The sequence below is a fragment of the Pleurodeles waltl genome, chromosome 8, assembly GCF_031143425.1.
Source record: "Pleurodeles waltl isolate 20211129_DDA chromosome 8, aPleWal1.hap1.20221129, whole genome shotgun sequence".
In the NCBI taxonomy this organism is placed as follows: Eukaryota; Metazoa; Chordata; class Amphibia; order Caudata; family Salamandridae; genus Pleurodeles; species Pleurodeles waltl.
In genome coordinates, this window is record NC_090447.1 from 1,529,179,416 (window position 1) to 1,529,203,489 (window position 24,074).

Genomic DNA, 24,074 nt, shown 5'->3' on the forward strand with positions numbered 1-24,074 from the left:
TCAATGAAATAGAACGCTGTTTGAGGGTATTTTTCAGATTTAAATTACTCCCTCTTCATTCAATGCACTTACAGGAAGCAGAATGACATATCAGCCAGTAGCACTACATATATTTTAAAGACTTGGTAGCAATACTTCTTGCTGACTGCTACACTATTAAGCCAGACAAAGACAGCGGGGAAGGAGTTTGCATTTTTTTTCTTATTCCCTGGAGCCTGGTTCACTTTATGACTGAGCACTTGGCAGGAGTCAGAGTACATACACATTAAATTCAGTCTGAAAGAGGCATATACAAAAATGTAAAATATCTACAGGGTATAATTGGAGAGTACATCTTATGTTTGGACAGAAAAACATGTACACGGAAAATAAAATCTGCCTGTGCAGAGTAACCAGAAGAGAAGCTAACCCATTATCAGCCACAGAATGATGGTTGGGCATTAAAAGGGCATCCGTAAGAGATATCTGTCAAACAAGAGATACTGCAGGTCTTTCTTGATAGCTGCATGTGAATTTGATACCCTGAGTTCGGGATAATGAATGCTCTTGATTCTGGGACGCAACATCAGAAAGATGTTGTTACAAAGCAGTACTTAAAACCCATCAGTTTCACAAAAAGTGTCAGAACGTGACTGATGGAAGAGCCCTCCCAGCAAGGCTCAAGGAGCATGTAGGATTATATGAACCAAGCAGGCACGGTTGTGGTCAGTGGATTTGCAGAGCGCTGTTTTTCACCTGTGAGGGTATCCAGGCACTAGGGAGTGATGTCAGAGCCTGGCAGTGGGTGATGGAGGTACTGGGGTGCTAGTCGAAGAGACCGCTCTTCAGCTTCTTTTAGAATCCCAGAAGCGACGTGGAGGTCCTGGGGTAGAGAGGGCGGCTGTACCAGGACTTCACTGCGAGGTGGTAGAAGGATCGGCTTCCGAGTGTGCGGGCTGCATGGGCGAGAGAGAGAGGGATGAGCAAAGTTGCCTGGAGGGTTGGTGGAAGAGGAGGTGGTGGTTGAGATAGGAGGGTCCAGTTTTGTGCAGTGCCTTCAAAAGAGTGTGTGAGCTTGAACTGGCATTGTTTTTTTTAGCATAAGCCAGGGCAGCTGCCTAAGGTAGGGGGTGATGCAAGTGCAGTAAGGGAGGTCAAGGATAAGTCTGGCTGCCACATTTTGGATGGGCTGGAGTTTTTGGAGGACATGGGCTGGTATTCCTACATAGATTGAGTTGCCGTAGTCCAGTCTGCTTTTGACAAGGCCTGGGTGATGGCACGCCTTGAGTCCCAGGGGGAGCCACTTGAAGATGTTGCATAGCACGCGTAGGTGGGAACAGGAGGATGTGACGGTACTGATTTGTGATACCATGGACAGTTTTTGTTTTCGGAGGTGCTCAGTTAGAGTCAGTGTGGGGCCAAGCTGAGAGGGCAACTGGGAGTAGGCACATGGTGAGTTCTTGCTACTGAAGATCTGCACCTCCATCTTGTCTGTTTAGCTTCAGGCATTACTCCTTCATACAGTCTGCGGTGTTGATCATGAAGTTGTGGAAGATGCTCCTGGTGTTCGTGGGGTTTTCCGAGAGGGAGAGAATGAGTTGCGTGTCTTCGGCGTAGGAGATGATGTTGAGCCAGTGAGATCTGTCAATACTGGCTAGAGGAGTCAGATAGGTATTCGAAAGAGTGGTGGCGGAGAGACGTTCCCTGTGTTATTCTGCAGATGACTTTCTTGGGTTCAGAGGTCAAGGATGGGACATGTACTCGTTGTGTTCTTTCTGTGGGAAAGGAGGTGATCATCCACTTGGGGAGCTGTTCCTTGGATTCAAATGTGCATCTGGTGTGAGAGTGCTGAAAGCTACAGAGAGGTCGAGGAGGATGAATGCGGCTGTCTCCTCCCAGTTAAGTATGGCGCAAATGTTGTCTGATGAGGGCAGTTTTGGGTGTGATTTCTACAAAACATGTTTTTTTTTTTTTAGCAGTCCAGGGGTTGTTGGTGTTCTACGTGCTTAGCGAGTTGCTGGTTGATTGCTTTCTCCATGACCTTTTCTGGGAAAGATCGTAGGGAGATGGATCAATAGTTTTTTAAATAGGTCAACGGCGTCCTAAAGAGACCATCGGCCTACCTCAACTATGTGTGTTTCCAGCTTTCTGGAGCGATGGCGGTGACGACTGAGGCGCTGATGACTATGAAGATCGTGAGCTAGGGGCTGTTCTCGGGTCTGCGGAGGTTGAAGATGTGGTTGGCGCAGGGGTTGGTGGGGTCCCCTGTTTGAACGGTCTTCATGATGGTGGTTGTGTCCTGCTGGCTGAGTTGGCTCCATTCGGTCAAGTGGGTGTCTGTCAAGCAGGTGGTGGTGGTTGTGTTGGTGGGGTGGTTGATTAAGTTTGACAGTTTGGGTTGAAGCTTCTATAGATCTTGGTTATCTTATCATGGAAGAAATCGCAATGATGTTGCAGAGTTTTTGCAAGGGGATGATGTTGTTTGCTGTGGCTTAAGGGTAGGAGATTTCCTTGACAATCACAAAGAGTTCCTTGTTGCTTACTGCTGTTGGGGGTTGGATTTGATTCTTGCTGCAAGGGCTTTTTCCCCGGTTTCCCTTAGTTGGTGATGGTAGTGGGTGAGTGCATTTTCGGATTAGGTCCTATCAGTGGTGTCTTCACTAGTGCTTTATCTCCTGTCTATTTGTTAGCAGTGGTGTTAGGAGTTCCTCAGGTCTTCAGTGTACCATTTTGCTTGCTTGTTGAGTCTTCGGTGTTAAGTGTGCTTGGCTAGTGCAAGGGTGTTGCCGCAGTCTGATCCATGCACTGACACTTCTGATGCGGAGGTCCAGGCTGCTGGTGGGTTCCACCTGGTTGGATGTGAGCACATTGGTCCAGTCTGACTGAAGTGGTGATGCTGAAGTGTACAGCGGAGTGGTCCTTCAGGGGGAGCTGGGTGGTACGACTGAATGCAATTCTGTCACTGGTGGTGAAGATGGGGTCAAGCGCGTCTGTCACACAGCGTGCGTGGGGTTGTGGAGGAGTTGTGCCAGTCCACTATTGTCTAGGCATTCAAGTAGTCTATGGAGTTTGAATCCGTGAGGTTGCCTAGGTGGAAACTGAGGTCACAGAGGAGCATGCATGCCTTGGAATCGATAGCAAGGGGGGCAATGAGGTCTGCAATGAGACCTGTGAAGCTGGTCTGTGGTCCTGGTGGGAGGCACAGGAGGCTTCCCATGATGGTTTTCCTTTCTTTGATCTTGAGTTTGAAGTGCATGCGTTTCATGGCTATGGTGGTACCGTCCGAGGAGGTGGTGCATTGGATGGAGTCTCTACAGATGATGGCAATTTGTAAATACACGTTTTATCAATCCATAGTGCATAAGCAGGGTGATGCAGATGAGATGTTGTGGACCAAGTGATGTCTGCCTGAGACTAGAGGTGGCTGCAGAATCAGGGCAGGCTCAAGGGGGACAAAGTGGACTTTAGGTATCTCGGCAACTATAGAATCCTGCACTCATTAACTGTTACCTTAAAAAGCTTCTTATAAGATGTAGCCCTTTAAATGTGCATGAAGAATAAGCTGCAATTGGACAGTCTTGGACATACTGTTGATCTGTGGGTGAAACTTAAGCCTCTTACTGAAAGAAAGAAAAAAAGATACCAAGGGGTTTAGTATAGTTGATGTTGGCCTTAGATGCAAGAGTGGTGAAAGAATTAATCCAAAGGTGGGCGGGGAGATAAAAAGGCATGGTGGCAAAAAAAGAACAACCTACTTACCTTTGGTAACATTCTTTGCAATGGATATGGATCTTTTCGCAGATCCTTATGTGAAACATCTCCAGAAGCCAGACTGAATCTGGAAATATGAAGTCGTCTTAATTACCAGTCTTAGACGGTGGTGTTGTGCCTCATCTGCAGATCCGCAAGGCTTGACGGGTGGTGAAGTCATAGGCTCACCAATGAGTCAAGAGCACAGATGACAGAAGTGCTTGTTTGAGCTTAACAGATGCACACCCGCAGCAGCAAAGTTTTCTCATTAAGAATTGCCTTCCTGTTTTTTTTTAACAAAATTCTGTAATGGCCTCACTCCAAGGGCTGCCGACATTTTTATGTGACAGACCTTCGTTTCAAGTGCCTCTGCTGCTTGAGAAATGTTTATGACACTGTTGTGCGTGTGCTCGGATCTTGGATGCACATTGAGGCCACTACAGAACGAGAGGCCGAGATCATTTCTGACATTTGTCAGGGTCACTAATGAGAGCGAAGTTGCAAGAAGCAAAAGTAGCATAAAAATCCTCTTAATCTTCTCCTAGAGAACATTAAGAAAGAAGGAAGCCTCCCAAGGAGTATGGTTCTTTTTCATCGGAGTCCATTGCTGACCTATACAACTTTCAGTTTCCTGGTGAAATTTCAGGACTTCCAGCAGGGTAGGTTAGCCATCTCTTTGGAGCACCAACTCTGTGTGGACCTAGTTATGATTTAGAGGATACCTTTGGCATAGACCAACCTCAATGCTACATTGTTGGCTTTGGAACTAGCTCCATAATATTGTTCCAAGGTACAACCTTTCGTTCGTCTGTAGTCTGAGGTGGAGAAGGTGATGTGGGCCATGGAATCCGGCTCGATGCCTTCTGCAGCACCAGTGGTACTGGGACCCAAAATGAAAATGTCACTTACCCAGTGTACATCTGTTCGTGGCATCAGTCGCTGTAGATTCGCATGTTTTGCATAGCTCGCCATCTGGTGTTGGGCCGGAGTGTTACAAGTTGTTTTTCTTCGAAGAAGTCTTTCGAGTCACGGGACCGAGTGACTCCTCCTTTTGTCTCTGGCCCCACAAACAGGATTAATGATGCCAGTATTGCAGGTCTCCTCTGGATCTGCTTTAAACGCCTGTAGTACCTCGTCTATCAGACATCTACATAACACCCAAGATTCAAAGGGCATATACAGAATAGTATTCTGGAACTCTCGATAGAAAAATAGTACACCTCAGCCACCCATGACGTTTTGGGACCTCAGATCCTGCCATTTGACAAAAGCACGCAATAACAACATCCATCAAAGAATCGATCACAGCTACCAAAGTCCTCGCTCTCAAGACTTCCTTGGCCTCTTCTTTCTGGACAGGTACGAGATCTGCGTAGAGAGATGTGTGGTGACATTTGCCGACCATGGACAATGCATTTGCTGACTTAATACTGTAGCACCCAGAATGGACACTCTTGCCAAAATAGTTCATCCATCTTCATTCACGATCCAGTGCAGAAATACACAGGGATGAAGGATTACATCATTTTCTCTTCAGTTGCTTGCAAGACCACAGAGTTTACCTTTGATTGGCCGAGAACAGGGGTTCCCAAACTTTTCTATGCCTGCACCCCTAGGAAATGTTTGATTAATGACCGCACCCCCTACAAAAGTGATATCACATTTAAAAATGAATAGCCACATTCTATTTTTTGAACTACGTATTGAATCACATTCAGAACTGAGGATGAACAAACTGAACTCAAACAAATACGCTTTTTACTCAAAATGCAAATATAAATCAAGCAATTATTAATAACTGTAAACAGTAAATCAATCCCAATTGTGAACATAAAATTCAATGACTTCTTGGTTCCTGCTTCTCATTCAAGCGTGTGTGTTGGTGACGGTGCAGTGTGAGCGACCCTAGCAGCAGACAGATGTACCAGCACCTGTTCTCGCCAGATTACTATTATGTATACAGTACACATTTTCTCTTTGTCGCACCCCCTGAAATGCTATCTTGCACCCCTTGGCCTAGAAGACAAAGGGGAGGTTATCAGGCACTTTTTTGCAATTGATTCTTGGCAAGATAGCCAGTACCGATGGTGGCAACTGCACAATTTTACTTCTCTTGCCAGACATGATCAATGTTGTGTTACTGAATTTTACCACTTTCTTTGAAGGCTCTCTAAAAGCAACCTGTTTCTGAAACCGTCACTGTAAGCTGAACGTGCATGGATGCCCTTTTAGCCAATGCATGAAAGATTGCAAAGTCACTCGGCGAAGAACCAGCGTGGGGTTAGGAGAGATCCCCACAAGTGGGAGCAACAGTCATCCTATGCGGCTTGATGACCAGCCTGATCATCCATAGCTTCACCCCCCTCGTCACCATACACTGAATCAGTCTTAATTCCACTGATCATGAGCAAAGTGTGGAAACATTATGGGTTGTGGGACTGAAGATGGCGGAGTAGTAGTCTGACATAATGCAGTCGCGTTCATTGATGTAGTCCACAGGAAATGATGGCTGGTAATGTTGGTCTAGGTACTACATATCTTAACAGTGGTCCGTGTGTGGATGAGCACAGCCCCCTGCATCTATTCTTCCTCATCTCATGGACATCTTGCGCTTGAGGTTGGTCATCCATGACCTCACCTTCTTCCCTGTCTCAACACTTGACATGAAGTTGTGTCTGACTGGTCACAGAATCAAAAGAGCCCTCATTTCTGTGACTCCACCACCGCCAAGAATGTTTTGGAAGCAGTAAAGTCACTTTGCTGGAAGAGACATCAGATGGTAGAATGAATGATAGGGCCTCTTTCCCTCAAGCCATGGCCACTTTCACAAGGGTTACTAAAGGGGAAGCAGTCAGACGATCCTGTCTTCAATGTTACAGCTATTGATTGTCCGCTCACTGTTGTATTCTTCATCAACTGTGTCTTCGTTCCCAGTATATTTGTCGTCAATGGGTTCAGCATTAATGTATTCGTCAACAGTGTCACGGACGCAGTTGTAGTTGGGGGGGGTCTGCAGGGTGATCTTAACAGCGCAGTCAGTGAAGGAGTCTAAAAGCACAAGAGGAGTGAGGGAAAGAACCGTGGCAGAATTGGTGCATCTATCAAGCTTCTTGTCTGACTTTGAGGGCCCTTAAGTGTAGGTTCCTTAGAGTTGGATGTCAACACCTCAGCTGAAGGCCCAGTTCTTAGGGCCTTATCTTAATTGTAACTAAGTTTTTTCTTTCATCAAAAGGCCAGAGTAAGAAGACTACATTCCTAAAGAAGGATCACCACTGGAAACCCCCCACTGAAGTCACTTTGAAGTCACAATTATTAAGGGATTTCTCAGAAAATTACTGCAGACAATACAACCTTTAGCCTTATGTTTTGGACAAAGGCAATATATGTAATCTATTTGAACTTCCTTGTAAAGCTCTTCCCACAGCAGTTGCAGGCTCTGACTGGAGCATTCCTCTGAGAATTTCCCATGTCGACAAACACTTTTCACTGCACCAAAGTCTAAAGGCTGCTAACACCAAGAGAAGATGCAAAAACAGATGGAAACTTTCCAGCAAATGTGAGGGAAATCTAATTCTGAAGATAAGACAGATGATCTTCGAAGGAGTCCCTCCCACATGACGTGGTAGAAATCTAAAGTAACGCCTCTAGAAGTTTGGTGTGGAGGGCTTCCTTCATACTTGTTGATGTTTAGGTTACACTTTGAGGCTGGTTGCCTACTTACGTGGTAGTTACTTGGGCCTTTGGGTCTTGTTTGGGGAATACTGCTGATTGAAAATTATAGAGGTTCTCCCAGATTGATGGTTAGGAATAATTCAAGCATGTGAGTCTATGAGAGAACCAGTGCTGGAGATGGCACCACCTCGCCCACCTCCGATATCTGCTTCCCACCACCCCACCTAACAAAGTGTGTACTTACGGCTCCAGAGGGAGTAGGCGAGCCGGCAGTTCAGGCGCCGGTACAGATGCCGGTTCACTGGCCAGATGAGCAGTGTGCATAGCTGGATGAAGTTGATGATCAGCCCGCTCACCACGAAGACGAAGCCGATGAGGAGGTGTACAACGGACTGAGTCTTTAAGTAGGCAAGAAGGCCCATGGTGAGGCCTCAGTGCCGCTTGCAGGGCCCGTCACTTAGAATCACCGTCCTGGAGAGGGAGAGAAGGGAGAGTCATGGAGAACGGTTCCTTGAAGGTATCCAAAACTGTACTCACTGCATGCTCAGACCATAGACACCAGTGTACAACACCTTTCAGTAGCAGAAATCAACAGACTGAGGCCAAACCTTAGTAGCAATATGAAAACCGTATTGAGAGTGCCCTTAGTAACCATATACATAACACAGCCTGGGCTGTGCAGAGCAGCAGTATCGAGAACCACCCTCAGCAGCAGTATCCAGACAGTGCCCAGTCTGATCTCAGCAGCAGTACACAGTATTGGTGTCCAGACTGAGCTCGTTTCTGTATACTACTGCCCGGGCAGTAAGGCCTCTATTCAGCAGCAGAAACTTAAAGACTGGGCCAGGCTCTTGATAAAACTGTGCCCAGACGACCCATTGAGCAACACACAGAAATATGCTGAGATGTGTAGAGGTGACTGATGATTCTGAAGAGCGTGTGCCACTACATGCCAGAAAAGAAAGGCCCATACAACCATAGGGTGTGCATCAGGGTGTGGAACAGAAGGGCTGTCAGAGGAAATGAGCAGACGTGCTGTACAATGTTTTAAGGGTAATTACCATTAACAAGGTGTGCACTGGGGTGTCAGAAGGGCTGCAGGTTGAGGGCATGCATCAAGATGCCTTAAAAGCTGGAGGCTCGCAGCAGGTGTTGGAAGCTGAGGGCAAACAAAAGGTGTGTCCACAGGGCTATCTATGTATAATGGGTACCTCAGCGCAGCTTCTGCCTTATGAGCTATCTTGGCGCTATAGAAGCACTTGCTGCAATAAAGGGGCAACTTCCAGTTGTTTTGGTTTTTAAAAGCCAGATTTCTAAACGCTTCTTGAATTAGGTTAGTTTTTCTTTGTCAGAGCGGACACGTTGTTTTCCACATTTAGGTCCAATAACTCCAAGCAGTACTCTACCCCATGTGGCGCGCCTTCATTTGGGACTAACAAAAGGTTTTACACCGACTACTGGTAACGTACTTGGGACAAAAAATGTTCACCAGGAAGATTCTTCTTTTCCTTAATGCCTTATTTACAATGAGCAAATTTTATCGTAACTATTTTATCAGCAAGCATTTTGATACTGAAAACTGAGGAAAGACAAAGGTTAGAAAAGTACACAAGTAAATTAACCTCAAATATTGCTAATCTTGAAAGTGTTTATGCAACACAACTTTAAATCTCAAAATATTATATCCATTATTACATTCATTACACATATATTCCATTACTATGTAAGTATGGATCTATTACTTTAGTCCTACTGTACAAGAGGGGGAAAAAAAAAAAAAAAAAAAAAATCTCTCGTAAGCTTTAATCTGTCTACCCATCACCCTATACCTCTAACAATCTACCCTCCATCCCCACTCGGGCTCATCCCAAACCCATTCTCCTAAATAACCCTGCCTAAACTCTTCTCTCCTCTACCACTCCTGGCTCACCCCAAACCTAGGTTTACTATGATCTCCCAAACAACCCTACTAAAATCTCCATCACTTATCTCACCTTTAACTCATCCAAAACCCCTTCTAGTACTATGATCTCCCTAACCCCTTTCCACAAACTCTTCCCCGCTCCATCTCTTACTCATCCCAAGCCTCATCCTATTAATATAAACTCTCAATTAACACTTCTGGATTCTTCCCTCCATTATTCTATTCAAACCTGCTAACAAACCCACATATCCTCTGCTCAAATCAGCTCATACTAATACTGTACCCATATTTCCCTATACTAATCCACCACTAATCCTTTTGGGTTCCGGAGTAGCGTGCTACTCACCGAAAAGTGGTCCAATGCCTCATCAGGGGTAGTAAACGCTATATAATGAAAATGTCACTTACCCAGTGTACATCTGTTCGTGGCATCAGTTGCAGTAGATTCGCATGTTCTGCAATAGCTCACCATCTGGTGTTGGGCCGGAGTGTTACAAGTTGTTTTTCTTCGAAGAAGTCTTTCGAGTCACGGGACCGAGTGACTCCTCCTTTTGTCTCCATTGCGCATGGGCGTCGACTCCATCTTCGATTGTTTTTCCCCGCGGAGGGTGAGGTAGGAGTTGAATTGTAGTAATAGTGCCCATGCAATGGAGTGACTAAGTATGCACCTATTTAAGGTTGAGATGATACATATATAAATAATTGAAGGTAACTTCCAAACTGCTACAGGCTCCCGGGGAGGCGGGTGGGCACATGCGAATCTACTGCGACTGATGCCACGAACAGATGTACACTGGGTAAGTGACATTTTCAGTTCGATGGCATCTGTCGCTGTAGATACGCATGTTCTGCATAGACTAGTAAGCAGTTATTTCCCCAAAAGCGGTGGATCAGCCTGTAGGAGTGGAAGTAGTCTGAAATAATGTTCTTAATACGGCTTGACCTACTGTGGCTTGTTGTGCGGATAACACGTCTACACAGTAGTGCTTGGTGAATGTGTGAGGCGTAGACCATGTGGCTGCCTTACATATTTCTTGCATTGGGATGTTTCCTAGAAAGGCCATGGTAGCACCTTTCTTTCTGGTTGAGTGTGCCCTTGGTGTAATGGGCAGCTGTTGTTTAGCTTTAAGGTAGCAGATTTGGATGCATTTAACTATCCATCTGGCTATACCTTGTTTTGATATTGGGTTTCCTGCATGAGGTTTTTGAAATGCAATAAATAGTTTAGTCTTTCTGATGTTTTTTGTTCTGTCAATGTAATACATTAATGCTCTTTTGACATCTAATGTATGTAGTGCCCTTTCAGCTACGGTATCTGGCTGTGGAAAAAACACTGGAAGTTCCACTGTTTGATTTAGATGGAACGGTGAAATAACCTTTGGCAAAAATTTAGGATTGGTCCTTAGGACGACTTTATTTTTGTGTAGTTGTATAAAAGGTTCCTGTATTGTAAACGCCTGAATCTCGCTTACTCTTCTTAGGGAAGTAATGGCGATGAGAAATGCCACCTTCCAGGTTAGGAACTGTATGTCGCAGGAGTGCATGGGTTCAAAAGGTGGACCCATAAGTCTAGTTAGGACAACATTTAGGTTCCATGAAGGAACAGGTGGTGTTCTTGGTGGTATAATTCTCCTAAGGCCCTCCATGAATGCTTTAATGACTGGTATCTTATATAGGGAAGTTGAATAGGTAGTCTGCAGGTATGCAGATATTGCTGCAAGGTGTATTTTAATGGAAGAGAAAGCCAGGTTAGATTTTTGTAAGTGAAGCAAGTAACCCACTACATATTCTGGAGTTGTGTGTAATGGTTGTATTTGATTAATATGGCAGTAGCAAACAAACCTCTTCCATTTACTTGCATAGCAGTGCCTGGTGGATGGCTTTCTGGCTTGTTTTATGACTTCCATACATTCTTGGGTAAGTTGTAAGTGCCCGAATTCTAGGATTTCAGGAGCCAGATTGCTAGATTCAGCGATGCTGGATCTGGGTGTCTGATCTTTTGGTTGTGCTGTGTCAACAGATCTGGCCTGTTGGGCAATTTGATGCAGGGTACCACTGATAGGTCTAGCAGCGTTGTGTACCAGGGTTGCCTTGCCCAAGTTGGTGCTATCAATATGAGTTTGAGTTTGCTTTGACTGAGTTTGTTTACCAGGTAAGGAAGGAGAGGGAGAGGAGGAAAAGTGTAAGCAAATATCCCTGACCAGTTCATCCATAGGGCATTGCCTTGGGATTGTTCGTGTGGGTATCTGGATGCGAAGTTTTGGCATTTTGCGTTCTCCCTTGTCGCAAACAAGTCTATCTGAGGTGTTCCCCAGAGTTTGAAATAAGTGTTCAGAATTTGGGGGTGAATTTCCCATTCGTGGACCTGTTGGTGATCTCGAGAGAGATTGTCTGCGAGTTGATTTTGGATCCCTGGTATAAATTGTGCTATTAGGCGAATTTGGTTGTGAATTGGCCCAACGCCAAATCTTTTGTGCTAGCAGGCTTAACTGCGTGGAGTGCGTCCCCCCCTGCTTGTTTAGATAATACATTGTTGTCATGTTGTCTGTTTTGACGAGAATGTATTTGTGAACTATTATTGGTTGGAAAGCTTTTAGTGCTTGAAAAACTGCTAGAAGTTCTAGGTGATTGATATGCAGTTTTGTTTGCTGTACGTTCCATTGCCCTTGTATGCTGTGTTGATCGAGGTGTGCTTCCCACCCTGTCATGGAAGCATCTGTTATTACGTATTGTGGCACTGGGTCTTGGAAAGGCCGCCCCTTGTTTAAATTTATGTTGTTCCACCACAGAAGCGAGAGGTAAGTTTGGCGGTCTATTAACACCAGATCTAGAAGGTGACCCTGTGCTTGAGACCACTGTGATGCTAGGCATTGTTGTAAGGGCCTCATGTGCAGTCTTGCGTTTGGGACAATGGCTATGCATGAAGACATCATGCCTAGGAGTTGTAATACCATCTTTGCTTGTATCTTTTGTGTTGGATACATGCGTTGTATGATGGTGTTGAAATTTAGAATTCTTTGTGGACTTGGAGTGGCTACTCCCTTTGATGTGTCTATTATGGCTCCTAGGTATTGTTGTACCTTGCGCGGCAGAATGTTTGATTTTGTAAAGTTGACGGTGAACCCGAGTTTGAAGAGGGTTTGTATGATCTGATTTGTGTGATTTGAGCACTCTATGAACGAATGGGCCTTGATTAGCCAGTCGTCCAAATATGGGAAGACATGTATTTGCTGCCTTCTTATGTGTGCAGCGACTACCGCTAGACATTTGGTAAAGACTCTTGGTGCGGTTGTTAATCCGAAAGGCAGTACCTTGAATTGGTAATGTATTCCTTTGAATACAAACCTTAGGTATTTCCTGTGCGATGGGTGTATTGGTATATGGAAATAAGCATCCTTGAGGTCTAAAGTTGCCATGTAGTCGTGTAGTTTTAGCAATGGCAATACTTCTTGTAGTGTGACCATGTGGAAGTGGTCTGATTTGATGAAAGTGTTCACTACTCTGAGGTCTAGGATTGGTCTCAGCGTTTTGTCCTTCTTTGGTATCAGAAAGTACAGTGAGTAAACTCCTGTGTTTATTTGTGTGTTTGGCACTAATTCGATTGCATTCTTTTGCAATAGTGCCTGCACTTCTATCTCCAGGAGATTGGAATGGTGTGTTGTTAAATTTTGTGCTTTTGGTGGTATGTTTGGAGGGAATTGTAGAAATTCTATGCAATAACCATGTTGGATAATTGCTAGAACCCAAGTGTCTGTAGTGATTTCCTCCCATGCTTTGTAATAATGACCTATTCTTCCCCCCACTGGTGTTGTGTGGAGGGGGTGAGTGACATGTGAGTCACTGTTTAGTAGTAGGGGTTTTGGGGCTCTGAAATCTTCCTCTATTTCTAGGGAATTGCCCTCCTCTATATTGTCCCCGAAAACCTCCTCTATACTGTCCCTGGTAACTGGACGGTGTTGCTTGTGAGGTGCTGGCTTGTGTGCTCTGACCCCGAAAGCCCCCTCGAAAGGGCGTTTTACGGAATGTGCTGTAATTCCCTCTGCTCTGCGGGGAGTAGAGTGCGCCCATGGCTTTGGTAGTGTCCGTATCTTTTTTTGAGTTTCTCAATCGCTGTGTCCACTTCTGGACCGAACAGTTCTTTTTCATTAAAAGGCATATTGAGAACTGCTTGTTGAATCTCTGGTTTAAATCCAGACGTTCGGAGCCATGCATGCCTTCTGATAGTTACAGATGTATTAATTGTCCGTGCAGCTGTATCTGCAGCGTCCATGGAGGAGCGGATCTGGTTGTTGGAAATGGTCTGTCCCTCCTCAACCACTTGTTTTGCCCTATTTTGTAAGTCCTTGGGCAGATGTTCAATGAGATGTTGCATCTCGTCCCAGTGGGCTCTGTCATAGCGCGCAAGTAGTGCCTGAGAGTTCACGATGCGCCACTGGTTTGCAGCTTGTGCTGCGACTCTTTTACCAGCTGCATCGAACTTGCGGCTTTCTTTATCTGGGGGTGGTGCATCTCCAGATGTGTGAGAGTTGGCCCTTTTCCTAGCTGCTCCTACAACGACAGAGTCTGGTGGCAGCTGTGTAGTGATGAAAACCGGGTCTGTAGGAGGCGCCTTATACTTTTTTTCCACCCTTGGTGTGATCGCCCTACTTTTGACCGGCTCCTTAAAGATGTCTTTTGCGTGCCGGAGCATACCAGGGAGCATAGGCAGGCTTTGGTATGAGCTGTGGGTGGAGGAGAGTGTGTTGAATAAAAAATCATCCTCGACCTGTTCTGAGTGGAGGCTTACGTTGTGAAATTGTGCTGCTCTAGCCACCACTTGGGAATACGCGGTGCTGTCTTCTGGTGGAGATGGCTTCGTAGGGTATGCCTCCGGACTGTTATCTGACACTGGGGCGTCGTATAGGTCCCATGCGTCCTGATCTTGGTCACCCTGGCTCATGGTGGTGTGAGCTGGGGAGTGTGATGGAGTTTGTGCTGGTGAGACGTTAATCACGGTCGGAGGAGAGGGTGGTGGGGTAACTCTTTTCACCACTTTTGGTTGTGGTGTCTGTTCAGTCTGGAACTCCAACCTTCTCTTTCTCCTAATGGGGGGAAGGGTGCTTATTTTTCCTGTCCCCTGCTGTATGAAGATACGCTTTTGCGTATGGTCCACATCAGTTGCTTGTAGCTCTTCCTCAAACCTATGCTTTTGCATTTGGGAGGTTAGCGAGTGCTCTTCTGTATAAGAGCCTGAAGCTGGGTCGCTTGCAGTTTGTTTCGGCATCGAAACCCTGTCTGCGTGTTTTTTCGGCTCCGAGGTGACTTTTTTCTTTTTCGGGGCCGAAACCTCTCGGCGTCGATCTGCTTCGGTGCCGCTGTCTCGGCGTCGAGCCGTGTCCACACCGGCATCTCGGTGTCGGGGCTTGTCTCCAGCACTTTCTCGGTCCCGAGAAGGCTGCGTGCCGGTGTCTCGACTGGAGTCGGACGACCTCGGCACTGTTTGGGCCTTTTTCGGTGCCGACGGTCGGTCACCGAATTTATGGGTGGAGCCATGGCCGGATGGCAGTGGCGTCCCCTGGGCCTTGTAAATGTTTCTCTGTGTGGTTTTCGACGTCTTACTCACGGTTTGTGTATCGTCGAATCCTTCGGAGTCTGAGTCTTGGATCGAGAAGGTACCTTCCTCTTCCTGTTCCTGGAACTCCCGTTGGGCTGTCGGTGCGGACGCCATCTGAAGTCTTCTGGCTCGACGGTCTCTGAGTGTCTTTCGGGACCGGAACGCACGACAGGCCTCACAGGTGTCTTCACTGTGCTCAGGTGACAGGCACAGGTTGCAGACCAAGTGTTGGTCTGTGTAGGGGTATTTATTGTGGCATTTGGGGCAGAAACGGAACGGGGTCCGTTCCATCGGCGTTCTTCAGCACGCGGTCGGGCCGACCAGGCCCCGACGGGGGATCGAAAAACTACCCCGAAGGGCACCGGAGCTCTTCGATCTTCGATGCGGTGTGGAATCTAAGTACGCCGATCCTGAACGCAACAATACCGACGAAAATCTTCCGAAATTAGCTAATTTTCCGTTCCGAAACTCGGAGCGACAGGAACACGTCCGAACCCGATGGCGGAAAAAAAACAATCGAAGATGGAGTCGACGCCCATGCGCAATGGAGACAAAAGGAGGAGTCACTCGGTCCCGTGACTCGAAAGACTTCTTCGAAGAAAAACAACTTGTAACACTCCGGCCCAACACCAGATGGCGAGCTATTGCAGAACATGCGTATCTACAGCGACAGATGCCATCGAACATACAATTACAATTTATTCCAATCATTTAACCACATGAACATGCCACTTTTCTAGTAATTTCCCCTGTTTTGGATTATTCTCTTTATTGCTCTCTGCTGCTGTGCCTGCTCCCCCTTTTACCGACTCCACACCAATAATGTAGTTGATTGAACCCCCGTTGGTTTAATTTCACCTTCCACCTGGCCGCTGCTTGGTGGTCCAGGCCCGGTATGCCATATTGTTGCCTTGCTTCACCCTACCCATTTGGCGGCAAGTCAGCACAATTGCTTTATGCAGACCCCATCATCCACTCTGGTGGCAAAACCAGAACTCTTACATCTTGCTCAGCTACACCTCGGCCTGCCCATTCCCTTGGTCTCTGGAGAGTACTGGACAGCACCTTGCCCACCCAGGCCCTGCAGGATTCTGCAGACTCGCAGAGGTGTAAAGGTTGCTCCAGGACTGCCACACTACTTTCTGCCTCCTTGAGACTACCTGGTTGATCCTGCCACTAGCTTATACTTGGGTCAAAGATTAAGCCACCCATGTGTAAGTACATGCAGCCAGCTAAAGTGAAAAGGAATGTCTCAGATCAATTATGGTTCATTTAATCGCTCTATTGGTTACTTCGCTAACTAGAGCTAATACATGGCAATGGAGGGCATCTTTGGGGCCAGCAGCCACTGTATTTCCAATTCCATTAGAGCATATCAAAGTTGCTGCCGTTAAAATGCTCCTATTTGGATCTTTTCATGTAACTGCAGTCTGACGTGAAGACAGCAAACAGCTGTACCAGTTAGTGCCTCTTGGCACCCCCTTGATGCGCCTGACTAAGCGTCCCGAGTATACTAAGTATTCATTTTGAAAACAATAGTGTTCAAAGCAGACCCACCTCCTAAGTACTTCAGCTAGGAATAATGGAATAGGTTACACCAGGTTGTTTTCGAAACGGAGTCATGATTAGAAGGAACAATAGGAGAAATTCATATTGTGTTGCTGGAAAGAAATTCTTGGACGGTGAAAGACAAATGAAAGCAAAATGTTTTCATTAAGCAAGACAAAATGTCAGAGATTCGAAGATTATCAGATACCGTAGTAGTTCCACATATAAAAGTTGCAATCTAGTAATGTGGTGGAGACTTTGGATAAAGAAGGGGATTGTGGCAGCATGGTGGAGACAAAGGAATTGACAGCGCTGGATCACAGAGTGGAGGAGTGGAGCCTGCAGTTTAATTTGACTAAATATGGGAAGCCTCACTGAAGGAAGATGGCTCTGTATATACTATTTCAAAGTAAGAAACAGTGTGCACAGAGTCCAAGGGTTCCCCTTAGAGGTAAGATAGTGGCAAAAGTAGATAATTCTAATGCTCTATTTGTGGTAGTGTGGTCGAGCAGTAGGCTTATTAGAGGGTAGTGTTAAGCATTTGTTGTACACACACAGGCAATGAATGAGGAACACACACTCAAAGACTTACTCCAGGCCAATAGATTTTTATATTGAAAAATATATTTTCTTAGTTTATTTTTAAGGACCACAGGTTCAAGATTTACATCAAACACTTTAAATGTAAGGTACTTCACTTAGATTCTTTAGGAACTTTGAATGGAAACAATATCATGTACAGTCTTTGTAAAAATGGCAATAAGCTATTTTCAAAGTGGACACTGTGCAAAAATCAACAGTTCCTGGTGGAGGGAAGTAAAGGTTAGATTAGGAGGTAAGTAAAACACTTCACAAGTCTCAGTCCTGGGGCATAGGCAGCCCACCTCTGAGGGGAGTGCCATGTCAACTTAGTAATTTTCTCCCCACCAGCACACACAAGCTGTGAGGCAGTGGATATGTGCTGAGTGAGGGGTCTCCAGGGTGGCATAAGACAAGCCGCAGTCCTTAGAGACCTTCCATGGCATCAGGGCCCTTGGTACCAGGGGTACCAGTTACAAGAGACTTATCTGAGTGCCAGAGATGTGCAAATTGTGGAAGCAAAGGTACAGTTTAAGGAAATAACACTGGTGCTGGGGCCTGGTTAGCAGGGTCCCAGCACACTTTCAATCACAACTTGGCATCAGCAAACGCAAAAAGTCAGGGGGTAACCATGCCAAGGAGGCATTTCCTTACACTTTGAAATCATGTTCTGGGTTAAAAATCACCAGAGAAGTTTCATTCTCAAGACAGATTCAGTCAGTGGAAAAGTAGGAGTGTGGCAAGGGGGTGCTACTCATGAAGCATGTGCTCTTTTTGTATATAGAATGTCACAATTCAAGCAGGCACAATTAATTTTGCACATCTCAAGGGTAAAGGCACAGAGATGAGGGCATGTAATAGGGGATCTAAAAGGCACCACTCCGACAACACATATCCAAATGCAATCCTATCGGCTCCGCTTTACACAAAGTGCTCAGTAATGAAGCCATCTATTCTAGTGAGGGATGCCAGGCGGGCCGTCCATCAGGCCTCAGTCTGAGTATAGTCCGACAGATGGAGGCCGTGGGAGACCGATCTAGTAAAATATTCGTCCATCTAAAGAGGAATCCGCAACACTCCACTGCGGTGTGTCTTATAAACTAGGACTTCTTACAAACAAGGCTAAGATATCTGGATTTGAGCCATTTGTCAGAGCCCCTGTGTGTTTGAGCATCCGTCACCCGCAACCATCTTGATTCCTTCCACCTGTGGATTTAATTTGTGGTTCACAAAATACAAATATCCACTATGTCACACATCAGTGGTAAACCAATTCAAGTGTTAGTTCCCGAAACATGCTTTGTTAGAAAAGTCCTCAACTAAATCTTCTCAGCAAAAGCCTTCTAGATAACTTCAGTATTTTGAAGCTAAACAGTGGTCTGCACACAGCCGGTATGTCTGGTTAGAAAGGGTAAAGCTGTTGTCATGGATTAGGGACAAATGACAATCGGCCACACTAACGTCAGCAGTATCGTACTTCTGCTGTCACAGGGTGAAGGCTACTTACTCTTGTGCAGAGACCGATCGGGATATGCTTTAGAAATGCAATTTTTCATCTTTCTAGCCATCCACCATCACATAGCCTCTCTCAATTATAGTGCGGATGTATTCACAGAACAACTTGTCTCACAGTCACTGATCTGATGTGATCATTTTATTTAAAGGTTTCTGGGCACGTCTTATAACATGACAGAATATTATTTTTAATCGTATTCTCTTCAACATGCATTAGACATTAATAAAAGTAACACGGAGCTTGTCTTACAACATTGTTAAAGATGTTTTTTTTTTTTTTTTTTTTTTTTTAAGTGTGAAGGCATGCAGTATGAGCTGTTCCAAGTGTTGGTGCTACTGTAATTCTCAGAAATTGCCAATAAAGATAAACATCCTTAATCCAACAGTAAAGTGATTTTGTTTTGTAGTAAAAGTAGAAAGTAGTCGTCTCAGGGGTACAGTCCATCCTGACCTGCCAGACGAGCCCCCGCTAGAACAACAGCAATCATGTATTTATTCCACATCTTTCCATCGCAGGTTTGTACCACACTTGCCAACACCTGTACTTTGTACAGCGACAGAAAATTTGGACTCTGTGTACATTATCTAACTTCTTAACCCTCACTCAACTTCCAGCTACAATATCCGATTTCCTTTATCCCCTCCTCGTCACTACTGAAATGAAGATGCTTCGCAAAGGAGTATAGGTAAGGCATAGTTTTTTTGTGAGTCTTCTCTGCGTCCAACAACCACCAGTACCTCACCCAACAGTCTCTCTTCGAACCCCACTCCTAACAATCTTACATTTTTCAGGACCACCCAATCAGTTGAATTGCGAGGCAGTAGAGCTTGAAATCTAGGCCCCCTAGGCCTCCCTCCCTTGTAGGCAAGCGCAGTATACGCAACAATACCAGACTAAATCAGATTATTCATCGGTCATACTCAATGGCCAGGGGTAGCAGATAAAACACCTATGGAACAACTGATGACTCAAGGTTCCTCTAAGAGGGGCATCACCCGCTCACGTGATACACTAAGCAACCTTATGGGAATAGGCATTGGCTGGACTATATCAGAAGACATAAGGTCGCACATTTGGGCTCCAACATCAAAGATTTCAATCTGACAACACAAAGCTAATGCATATGAAATACTCAACTATACACAAGTGTCACTTCATACTATGTTTGGAACCACTAATGTAACTTAGTTACTCAATCTTGCGATGCTTCAAGAGAACCTTGAGAAGAAACAGTGTTGAGACCCAGTATTTTTTCTACTCAAACTAGCAGAATAAGCACCGGTTAAGAACTTTTCATTTTCGAGAAACTTTTATCTTCAGAAACACTCAGGTAGCATGGAAGCAACTTTCACCCACAGACTGGCAATCTGGTATGTTAACGACTTTCAAGAGAGTTCTGTCCTCAATCAAGTGGCACAACATTTTGCAAAAATTTGATTGTGGTGCTGCTACACTGAGAAACAATTTCATATCTGTTGTGGTGTATTTCAGATTCTCTACATGTGTGCTAAGCCAATAAACATAATACAATTCATTAATTTGCATGTATTTGACAGATAAAGAACATGTCATGTTAATGGCTTAGCACACATGTAGAGATTCTGAAATACACCACAACAGATCTGGAATTGTGCTTCTCGATGTTATGATTAAGACATGATGTGGTAGGACATACAGTGATCTTTTTATAAAGCCCTTGGTTAGAAATCCTTTGTTGCACTTTTGATTAAATCATCCTGGAGTACTAAACAGAAATTTATAATTTGACCAATTGCCCCCTTTTAAGCAATTATAACACCTATGCAGTAGAGCTACAGTCAAACTTATTTCAGAGGCTATTGAAGATAACTGGTGAGGGAATACAGAAGGAGGCCCAAATATTATGGTAGTAAAATACTCCTACCACCTAAACATAGGAAGAAATAACCGATCAAACCCATTGGTCTATTCTGAACGGTAAAAACCGACAAAAGCTTGGCTCGCCACTAACTGCTTATTGAAGGAACCAAAGAAAAAGGTACGACCCGGTACCCTCAGGTTTTCCAACAATTCAAACCCACACGCTAGCATACAAAGTTGGGGGGTTAAGATATGAGGTATTTTCTGTTGTCTCAATGGTAGTGTTTGCATGTTTAAAAGTAATAAGATAACTAGAGGCAAATGGGATATGTATTCCATTTCAGGGTTCTGCAAAGTCGGTCCTGGAGAGCCGGGTCCATGCCAGGTTTTTAGCATATCCACATTTAGAAAAAAGATGTTTCAGAAATCTACATTTTTCTAAATGTGGATATGCTAAAAATCTGGCATGGACCCGGCTCTCCAGGTCCGACTTTGCAGAATCCCGCATTAGGTGAACATATTAACTGCAATTCCAAAAAACAGGACAAACTACAAAACCAGTAAGTAGCAAAATTACTGAACATAGATTAGTCAGAGCGTATGACTGGCCCCACTGCGTAATCTTTTCATTGAGAGGCAACATACTGAGCAGGATATTCAGAGAAGTACAAAAACTGAGGTTACTCCTGCAAGAGGCTCTGTTGTGCCTCTTGCAGGAGTAACATCCTCAGACTCTCTAATGAGGATGTTACTCCTGCAAGAGGCACAACAAAATCTGACTCAATGTTGCTCAGGGTCTAAATGAAAAACCCAAACATGTTTGAGGGATTTGCTAGCACAGTTACATAGTGTTTGACACTGAAAGAAATGAGACGATAAGACTGTAGAAAACATTTGTAGCCTTATGAAATTGAGGGTATTTACTCTAGTTGACCTTGACAAGCCCATAATGGGTTACACAAGTGAAGTTAATACTGATGAAGCAACGGATTGAAGATTTAATACAGTACAGAGTATGTTTTTAAGATAAAGATAAACAAAACAAATGCTCAACGTGTTGTTTTAGATACCAAAGATGTTACGTGCTGTTCATTTAGTGAAAGAATGTTTGTCCCAAATATGTAAACATTCGATTCAACACATTAAGACATTTTAATTAAGAATGCCATTGCTTAGAAACAGACAGGCACAATATGCTTCAGAAATAGAGAGAGAGCACAATAAGCCTGATCCTTTCCCTTACAAAGTGAGGAAATTATTTTATCATCAGCCCCACTGCTCGATGTCCAACGTTTTCAGTGTCAGGTATATTTTTGTGCAGCCATCAACAATCCTGCAATGTCTTGAATTGAATTATCGAAGTACTCCAGGTGGCCCAGTGCACTAGTAATTGTAATATACTGATCTATATGATAAGCTTGATTAACCTTTAAAGGTTTATATGAAGACTGCTGGAGACACGCATCTATTGTTTGGTCCATTTTGACCAACCTGCCAAAATAAACGTTTGCCAGGCCTAAACGTTAATTTTGAATACTTTTAAGTTACCCCTAATACAAGCCCTAAACGTCCATAGGGAAGGGTGCATGGCATTTAAAACACAGGACATGTATACTTAATTGTGTACCTATCCTGCCAGTGAAAAACATCCAAAGTAGTTTTTTGCAGTGGGAAGGCTGGCCCTCCCACAGGGAAACACTGGGTTACACTTCAACAACATGTAGTGCTTAATTTCAGTTTGGGAGAAGCTAGAAATATGACTGCAAGACGTATTTTAATAGTAATTCAAAAAGCAAACACAATGGTCAAGTTGGATTTTATTACTATTTTGAAAATTACAATTTTTGAAAGTTATTATTTACCCCTCTGAGGAAAACGTGCCTTTCTGCCAGTATTCACTGACACACAAGAGCTGAATGGCTTCTTGAATAGGTGTGAAGCGGCTCCCAGAGCCGAGACAAAGGGAGAGAAGCTCACCTTAACCCGGCAGGCTATGCCCAGCAAATTAATAATTTTCAAATGATGCTTTTCCGGTCACAGGTAGATGTAGCTCACACCTCACCCTGCTGCCTCTATTGTCCTGCTAGCCAGCCAGGCATCAATTCTAGTGAGAGGTGCTGCTCCGAGTATTGGTTTGAAATACCTACATGGGCAAGTTTGTCCAGCATATTAACCACATCCCTAGGTGGGCACAGGGAGCTCTGCACAGGGGAAAAAGGATCTGCGATGTTGGTTTTAGGTGGAGAAGGGCACTGTGAGCCACTGTACAGTAAAACACGCAGGAAGTGCTGCAAAAATGGATAGGTGCACCCCTGAACCTTTACCCTATTGGTTAGGAGTAGAACAGGAGTTTCCCCACCCTAAGGCTGGCACTGGTCATAAATATGGCACTTCCAGTACCCTCCTTAGATTACTTATTTACATGTGGAAGAAAAGAAGAGGACTGAACCTACTGTCTGTGACCTAAGAGCCTTGAAGCCTAGACTCGCTCACCCTCGTGTGCCCAGGATAAAGAAGTGGATTGACAACAATCTTGAAGAGGCATTTTTCAGGCATTCCCAGCAGAAGAGTTCCAACGGGAGCTGTGCAAGACCCTGCTGCTGGAGTGATTCTTGACCCCCCCCAAGTACTCTTCACAAGGTCCTGGATCCTTGGCTGGTGTCAAACTGTACCCCTCCTGGGGTTTCCGGAAGCCTGGGACTTGGAATCATTTTGCCAACTTTTTGCCCTGAGGACAGAGGTCAGGGACCGACCTGCCCAGCGGATCTGATAAAACTGCATCGTCGCAGGGCCAAAGGCGACTCCAGCTGCTCCCGGTAAGTTCTTCTCCACAGCAGGAAACGTGATCCAGCAGGAACTGCGTATAAGGTGTCCACCTTTGTGGAGCTCTTCAGCCCCAGCTTGTGGCCATGTCCCACAAGAACACATGTCTCCAACCAGTCGATCGCGAACTACTGTTAGCTTCCAGACACCTTCAGATAACTCACAGCCTTGATTTCATTTTTAATGAAGCACAAGATCATAAATTCCTTTTAAAGATAAGGGAAGGCTGCGTTTATTTTACATCATCATCAGGCTGCTGATAACATGGCCCAATAATGAGCAGTGCTCAGTCAGCTCTACCAACCAGGCTGGAACTGGGGCACAGATATGAACATCTCAAACACCAAGGTATTTAACTCTTCAATAAAAGTCCACGTTACCTCACTATTGAAGCTGTGAACAAAACGTTTCTGAAGGCTTTTAAATAGGAGAAACTTTTCAATGAAGTTACAATAATGATGAAGTTGACTCTTCATTTTAATTTTCTCCCATTTCAAAGTTTTACAAAACAGCAGGCCTCTTGCTCCCAGCGGCAGGTAGAGACGGTACCATCAGTATAACATAAAAAATAGAATGGGAAATGTGGGTGTGAACAACTACTGACACACTAATAGCTTTGTCTTTTCAAGAATTTAAAGACCTTCACAAAACAAACAGAACATGTTAGGTATGGCCCACAGCACTGTAACAGCCAGCCATGGAAAGAGATTTTGTTTTGAGCTTGAGAAAGAAGAAGAAGAATTATGTGGAGCCTGACAGTTCATCATGCACTCTTCTGCTTCACCCGTGCCCATCTGCAACCCCAAGCCGAGCAGAGATACTGCAGAGTAGGCTTAGAATGCCCTTTTTCA

The 24,074-nt window shown here is 44.8% G+C and overlaps 1 protein-coding gene across 3 annotated transcripts in view; it reads right to left on the reverse strand.

The window, feature by feature from the left end:
• AGPAT3 (1-acylglycerol-3-phosphate O-acyltransferase 3) overlaps positions 1-24,074 on the reverse strand; it is a 296,303-nt gene that overhangs the window by 178,915 nt on the left and 93,314 nt on the right. For all 3 annotated transcript variants that reach the window (XM_069202940.1, XM_069202941.1, XM_069202942.1), the window contains one exon: positions 7,646-7,872. In XM_069202940.1, coding sequence (XP_069059041.1) covers positions 7,646-7,823 — 178 coding nt within the window. In that variant the 5' untranslated portion in view covers positions 7,824-7,872. The remainder of the gene's footprint in view (positions 1-7,645; positions 7,873-24,074) is intronic.